Source organism: Ananas comosus, linkage group 21 (assembly GCF_001540865.1).
Source record: "Ananas comosus cultivar F153 linkage group 21, ASM154086v1, whole genome shotgun sequence".
NCBI classification, from domain to species: Eukaryota; Viridiplantae; Streptophyta; class Magnoliopsida; order Poales; family Bromeliaceae; genus Ananas; species Ananas comosus.
In genome coordinates, this window is record NC_033641.1 from 8099862 (window position 1) to 8108069 (window position 8208).

The following is an 8208-nucleotide window of genomic DNA, read 5'->3' on the forward strand; positions in this document are numbered from 1 at the left end:
CAAATTATGTTACTGTATCGCAACTTTTCCACCAATTGGTATTAGAGCAAACAGTTTAATAACGAACTATTATTAAACCATGAACAGCTCCGCACAAATAGCACTTCTATAGAAGCTTTTCTAAAAAAAACTATGAACTCCGAATTGAATTTTTCCGAACAACCTGAAAATTCAGTTTATGTGTCCTAGATGGACATTTGAGTTCGGTCCAACTGGGTCTAAAGTGGGCCCAAATAGAGTCTAACAGCCCAATTCTGAGTTTTGGGCTTGGGCATGACGAGTTTCGGCTCGCATACATGAATTTGGCCCAAGGCCCTTTTATATTAATTTTGAAATATATATACATAGCTCTTTATTATTACTTTTAAGGGTTTTTTTTGCAAATAGCCCCCTGATAAAATTTTATTTTAAATTGGCCCTGTCAAAAATTTATTTGCAAAAATGGCCCTGCTCCTGCCACGCAAGTGTCACGTCAGCGCCACACAGGCGGGGCAGGAGTTTAAGTTGAACACGGTGAATGGTTTACCGTGTCCAATACAAATATCATATTGGACACGGTGAACCATTCACCGTGTCCAATACAAATATCCTCACTTAGTCAAAAATTGGCTAAGGCGAGTTAATTGTATTGGACACGGTGAATGATTCACCGTGTCCAATACAACTACCTAGGACTTAGTCATTTTTTGACTAAGGATGTATTAGTATTGAATACGGTGAATGGTTTACCGTGTCCAATATGATATTTGTATTGGACACGGTGAACCATTCACCGTGTTCAACTCAAAGTCCTGCCCCGCCCGCGTGGTGCTGACGTGGCGTTTGCGTGGCAGGGGCAGAGCTATTTTTGCAAATAAATTTTTAACAGGGCCAATTTAAAATAAAATTTTGTGAAGAGACTATTTGTAAAAAAAAGCCCTACTTTTAAATATATAAATAGTATGTTAAAATTTTTGTTTGACCCCCTCTGACAATTGTGTTCCCGGTACATCTGACGATCAATTAAAATTTGACGACTAAAATATTACGCATCTCATAATTCAAATAAAAAATTAATTAAAATTTAAAAACTAAAATACCATACACAGCACAAGTTAAAAATTTAAAATATTAAATAGTTAATTAAAAATAATTTACATTTAGATAAATTATGTCTGTTTTTACCAAATTTTTTTTATAGAAAATTCATTTCGAATCCGGCTTTTATACAACAGTTCTTTTGCCCTTTACTTTTATTATTATTACTCTTCCCAAAGAGGAATATTACAATAGCAACTGCTTTTTTCCAAAAGCACTTTTTTTTCTTTTTTTTTTTTTTGTGAAAAACACATCCTCTCTCTCTCTCTCTCTCTCTCTCTCTCTCTCTTGAGTAAGTGAGTGATCTCTTCTCTTTAACCCTCCAATGCCGTGGGAATAATCTCCACTCCCCACTTCCCACTCTTAAACCCTAACCCTAAACCCTAATTCCTTGAACCCTAACCCCATGAACTCCCTCTTCTTCTTCTTCCTCCTTCTCCTCCTCTTCTCCCTCGCCGGCGCCGGCGCCGGCGCCGACGGCGGAGACCGCGCGGCGCTGCTCGGCGTGCGCGCGGAGGTCGTGGACCCGCGCGGGGCGCTCTCGTCGTGGGCCGGGCCGCTCGGGGCGAACTGGAGCGGCGTGGTCCTCTCGAACCGGACCGGGCGCGTGGTCGGCGTCTCCCTCTCCGGCGTCTCCCTCTCCGGCGGCGTGCCCCTCTCCCTCTGCCTCCTCCGCCGCCTCGAAACCCTCGACCTCTCCGGCAACTCCCTCTCCGGCCGCTTCGCCTCCTTCCACGGCGACGTCCCCGCCGCCCTCTTCGCCCTCCCCGCCCTCCGCCGCCTCGACCTCTCCCACAACCGCGCCCTCGCCGGCGCCCTCGCCGACGTCGCCGCCCCGCTCGAGCTCCTCAGCCTCGCCGCCAACCGCATCTCCGGCACCCTCCCCTGCTTCGCCGCCGCCTCGCGCTCGCTCGCCGCGCTCGACCTCTCCGCCAACGCCGTCGCCGGCGGCGTCCCCGCCTGCCTCGCCGACCTCCGCGCCCTCCGATCCCTCAACCTCTCCGGCAACCGCCTCTCCTACCGCCTCTCCCCGCGCCTCGCCTTCTCCGGCCGCCTCCTCGCCCTCGACCTGAGCTCCAACCGCCTCTCCGGCCCCGTCCCCCGCCGCATCGTCGACGATCCGGACAGATCGGCGCTGATCCTCCTCGACCTCTCGCGCAACCGCTTCTCCGGCGCCATCCCGGAGGAGATCACGGAGCTCCGGAGCCTGCAGGGCCTCTTCCTCTCGCGCAACCAGTTGTCCGGCGAGATCCCCGCCGGGATCGGGAACCTGACCTACCTGCAGGCCCTGGATCTCTCCCGCAACCGGCTCTCCGGCGCCATCCCGGTGAGCCTCGCCGGGTGCTTCCAGCTGACGCTGCTCGATCTCGGCCGCAACCAGCTCTCCGGCGCGCTGCGCCCGGAGCTCGACGCCCTCGACAGCCTCCGCATCCTCGACCTCTCCGGGAACCGGATCTCCGGCGAGATCCCGCTCCCGCTCGCCGGCTGCAAGTCCCTCGAGGTCGTCGACCTCAGCGGCAACGAGCTCGCCGGCGAGCTCAGCGGCGCCGTGCTCAAGTGGCAGAGCCTCCGCTCCCTCTCCCTCGCCTCCAACCGCCTCTCCGGGACCCTCCCCGATTGGATCTTCTCGTTCCCCTCCCTCCGGTGGCTCGACCTCTCCGACAACCACCTCGCGGGGTTCATCCCCGACGGCAATTTCAATGTGAGCGCCGAATTCAATGACAACCGGAGCCGCGACACGGCGAGCCCCCTCGCGGGATTCGCCGCTTGGTCGTCGGTCGACCTCGATGCCGGAAGCCGGCAGCTGGATCTCGAGTACTCGATTGTATCGGCGGTCGGGATCGACTTGTCCCAGAATGCGATCCGCGGGAACATCCCGGAGGGTCTCTTCGGGATGACGGGGTTGGAGTATCTCAATCTTTCGTACAACAATCTCGACGGCCGGGTGCCGGCGGAGATGGCGGGGTTGGAGCGGCTCAAATGGCTCGACCTCGCGCACAATGCGCTGTCGGGGGAGGTGCCGCGCGGCGGGATGAGGAGGTTCCCGGGAGCGTTCGCGGGGAACCCGCGGCTCTGCGTGGAGGTGGCCTCTGCGGATTGCGCGGCGGAGGCGAAGATGCCGGAGGGGGAGGCGGCGGCGGCAGCGGCGGAGGATTCGGGGGGAGGCGGCGGTGGCGGCGGCAGCGGAGGAGGGGAGAAGGGGTGGGTTTCGATCGGGGCGTATTGGATTAGCGCGGTGACGAGCTTTTACGTGTCGATCGTCACCTTGCTCTGCTCCGGCAAGGCGAGGGGGCTCGTTTTCCGGGCGGTGGCGCCGGAGTTTTAGGATGGGAGATGGGAGAGATTTGATGTACAGAGTGTGGTGTATCAGTGTAGCTGTTTAACTTAGTAGTTATTTCAGTTTAAGTTCCATTGCAGATTTTATTGAATTTACAAGGAAATGCTTTGTGTTTTGTGTGTGTGTTTTTTTTTTCTTTTTCGTTTTTGCCTTTTTGGGGGCCATGTGATCTTGCATTGCAACTTTGATCAAATATTGGTTGAATGGTATGATTTACCGGATGGAAATGATAAAAAGATAAATTTAACGGTCGAAAATTTATGAGTAAAAAAAAAAATTTATATTCATAAGAATGTAGTAGCTGGACTCTATATATAGGCTAGAGCTACTAAACTCTTATAAGTATAAAGCTCTTTTTGCTTATAAGTTTTCGGTCGTTGGATGAAGAGATGTGCGGTTGGGATAATAGTGGTCTTCAGTTAGGATGATAGTGGTCCTTTAAGATTGAGTAGGTGGTTGGTTGAATAGTATGATCTAACGGATTGAAATAGTCAAAGGGGTAGATTTAATGACCGAGAACTTATGAGTACAAATGAATTTATACTCATAAGAGTGTAATAACCGGACTCTATATATATATAAAATTCGACTACTATACTCTTATGAGTACGATCATCTTCGTACTTATAAGTTATTTTCGATGATAGAGCTTCTGAATCGGCTATTTATATCGTTAAGCATTATACTAGAGTATTTAAAACTTCTAAAAATCAAATTTTATCAGTACGAAGAGCTCTATATTCATAAAAGTAGAGTAACTTTACTCTCTCTCTCTCTCTCTCTCTCTCTCTCTATATATATATATATATAGAGTACGTCTCCCGTGCTTTCGAAAGTACGGAGGCCTCCGTACTTGTAAGTTGTTTTCGATGATAGGATATCCAATTCGACGATCGGCTCCATTAGGCATAATCTATACTATTGGAACTATCTAGAAACCAAATTTTATAATTTTTCGACATCATTTACTATGCGATCACAGGGTCTCAAATAACGGCCGATGTGGCACATTTTTAAGTTCAACGGTGTAGAAGTATCCAAATTATATGAAACTTTAATAAAAAATTCTACTTAACATCAAGAGTAAGAACAATACTTCCGATTTGAAATTTGAGTCATTTATCACTATTTTTTATGAGATTTTTATTTTCAGCCGTTCATTTTGAGGCTACTTGTTCATTAAGCAAACGAAGTCAAAAAATTATGAAATTTAGTTTCTAGATAGTTTCAATAGTGTAGATTATGTTTAACGGAACCGATCGCCGAATCAGACGTCCCATCGTTGGAAACAATTTACAAGCACGAAGGCCTCCGTACTTTCGAAAGCATAGGAGCCTAACTCTCTCTCTCTCTCTCTCTCTCTCTCTCTATATATATATATACCTTTTTAATCATTTTCACCCGTTAGATCATACTATTCAACCAACCACCCACTCGACCCTAGGGGACCCACGTCATCCTAACACACATTCTTATATCCAATGGCCAAAACTTGCAGCACAAGTGCTTCGTGCTATTAATAGGGAGCTATTAATAGCACGAAGCACTTGGTGCTGCAAGTTTTTGGCCATTGGATTAAGAGATGTGTGGTTAGGATGAGTGGTCCCCTAGGGTCGAGTGGGTGGTTGGTTGAATAGTATGATCTAACGGGTGAAAATGATTAAAATGGTAGATCTAACGGCGGAAAAACTTGGTAGCATAAAGTGCTTCGTGATTAATAGCATAGTAACCTAGCTCTATAGAACTAGGCTACTATGCTATTAATAGCACAAATTATTGGTGCTGCCAAGTTTTTGGCCATTCGATTAAGAGATGTGTGGTTAGGATGACGTGGGTTCCCTAGGGTTGAGTGGGTGGTTGTGTTGAATAGTATGCATCTAACAGGTGAAAATGATTAAAATGGTAGATCTAACGGCGGAAAACTTGGTAGCATAAAGTGCTTCGTGCTATTAATAGCATAGTAGCCTAGCTCTATAGAACTAGGCTACTATGCTATTAATGCACAAAGTTATTGTGCTGCAAGTTTTGGCCATTGGATTAAGAGATGTGTGGTTAGGATGACGTGGGGTCCCTAGGGTTTGAGTAGGTGGTTGATTGAATAGTATGATCTAAGGGGTGAAAATGATTAAAATGGTAGATTTAACGGCGAAAAACTTAGTAGCACCAAGTGTTTCGTGCTATTAATAGCATAGTAGCCTAGCTCTCTCTCTCTCTCTCTCTCTCTCTCTATATATATATATATATATAGGAGTTGGGCTATGATACTTTTACAAGTATCACCATCATGGTGCATTAGGTTTTAGCCATTGGATCATCTTTTGATTATTAATAGCTTGGATATAAACAATATTCCACCTTACCCACTCCACGATCTCTCAACCTCACATCTCTCCATCCAAGGGCTAAAAACACACAAGTATCACCCCCATGATACTTTTACAAGTATTTTAGCCCTACTCATATATATAGTAAGGCTAGAATACTTGTAAAAGTATCATGGAGGTGATACTTGTGTGTTTTTAGCCCTTGGATGGAGAGATGTGAGGTTGAGATGATGGTGGTAGGTGGTGGTAGGTAGAATAGTGTTTAATCCAAGAGGCTATTAATAATCAAAAAGTAGATCCAATGGCTTAAAACTTAATAGCACCATGATGGTGATACTTATAAAAGTATCATAGCTCAACTATATATATATATATATATATATATATATGTGTGTGTGTGTGTGTGTGTGTGTGTGTGTGACTTGCTGCAGTTGGACTTGTAGATAAAGGTCGAACTACTGTATTTCGATCTACACCTAAATTTTGAATGTGGTTGAAAATTCAGCAGTTGGAGAGACCGATTGTATTCATCTCTCAAATAAACTATATATATTTTTTTTCCAATTTCTATAAAAACAAAGTGATCTTCAAATGCACCTCTCAACTATATATAAGCAGCTAAATAAAATACATACAGTTACGATATTTTTGACGACACAGTACTAAATGAACAAAACACAAATATAGTTACAATATTTTTAACTGCATATATCTCTAATTGTATTATATTTATTATAATTATGTCTAACCAAAGTTACCAAACGAACTTTTGTAGAGTATTATGTGAGTGTGCACGGTTTATAAATTAATTGAACTGCGCTTTAGAATGGAGAGATAAAATATTGTCAAATAATTATTTTATTTTATTTTATATTTTAGAAATATATAGTCCATAATTAATTTTGTATAGATGTAACTTGTTAAGATAAAAGGTATATATGTTATATATTTATAATAACAAGTAATCTGTGCATGACTTTTTTTTTTTGAGCCAAATCTCAAACTACAAAATCAAAAATCTATTTTTTTTAAAAAAAATTAAAATTAAAAAAATTTCAAAACCTACTCATGATAAGATGTAACAACATGAAATTGAACGAATTACTTTTTTTGAAAAATTAAACAAATTTTCGAAAAAAATCAAAATTAAATAAAATTTTTTAATTTTTTTTTAATGCGATGTGCATTGCATGATATATAGGGATAAAAAATATGCCAATTTGCATAAAAAATTTACTAGTTTTGAGCTCTTGCAAAAGTAGGCCGTCCTTTTGTATTTTACAAATTCGGACCGAATTTTTTAGAAAACTGATCAAAATATTTTATTTCCTTTTCTCTCTCCTTTTTTTTCTCTGTTCTTTTTTCTCTTTCTCTTCGAAGAGGGCGGCGGAGGCGGCTCGCCTCACCTCTATCCCGCGTACCCTCACCCTCGCCCGCACACCCTCAACCTTTCTCGCCTCCGATCTGGCCGAAGTAGTATCGCGACTATTTTTTTATCTTTACGATAGTAAAGAGTGTAACGTCGCCTCCTCTTCCTCTTTTTTTTTTTTTCTTTTCGACCCTCTCCACCGCCTCCGCGATCCTTCACGACAGTAACAAAAATAGGGCCGCGTTCTTTTCCTCCGCCTTTGCCGACACAGGCACTAACGCCGGCGTCGGAGAAGGAGAACTCGGAACGAACGCGGATGAGAGTGGAGCAAAAAAAAAATGCAGAAAATAAAAAAAATAAAAAGAATAAAGAATAAAATATAAAGAAATTTACTTTTTTCTATAAGAAAAATAAGATGATAAAGTTGTACTGTTTCAAAGGAATTTGCACTGTTTTAAAAAAACTTACACTCTTTGAAAGAAAAACTATATGTTTTTGAATGAAAGTTGCACTTTTTAGGCGAAAATTACACTCTTTGAAAGAAAAATTATACTTTTCTAAATGAAGGCTGTATTCTTTGAACAAAAATTATACTATTTCTCCTCCCGCTTCTCCTCCCGCTTCTCCTCCTTCCTCTTAGTTTTTATGTGGAGGAGGAGAAACCTGATGAATATGAATTCGGATATGGATTTTGGCCGTACCCGACCCAAACCCAAACCCAACCCTGACCCCGATCCGAATCCGAATTTTTTTTACATTATATATAATATGTATATAAAAATTTAATGTTATATTTAAAATTGTATTTTAAAATTTTAAATTTAATGTAATATATTTTTGAAATATCGAGGAGAAATAATTGTTTCAAGTTCGGATTCGGATTTCGAATTTTTGGTCATGTTCGGGTTTGATTATGGATTTTTAAAGTTCGTCGAATTCGCGTTCGGGTTCGGATTCGGGTTCGGGTTCGGGTTCGGATTCGGATTTTTAAAAATCCGACCAGTTGATATTCATAATCATCAAAAATAACTTGAAAGCATAGATGTCTCTGCATTGTGCTCCTAGGAGATGTCCTGGTGAACCAGGTTCAAAAAGTAATT

General features: G+C 43.1%; 1 protein-coding gene across 1 annotated transcript; it reads left to right on the forward strand.

The window, feature by feature from the left end:
* Nucleotides 1294–3530, forward strand: LOC109726536 (leucine-rich repeat receptor-like protein FASCIATED EAR2). The gene has a single exon (XM_020256166.1). It carries the CDS (start codon nt 1484–1486, stop codon nt 3401–3403), a length of 1920 nt encoding a protein of 639 aa, XP_020111755.1. The 5' UTR covers nt 1294–1483; the 3' UTR covers nt 3404–3530.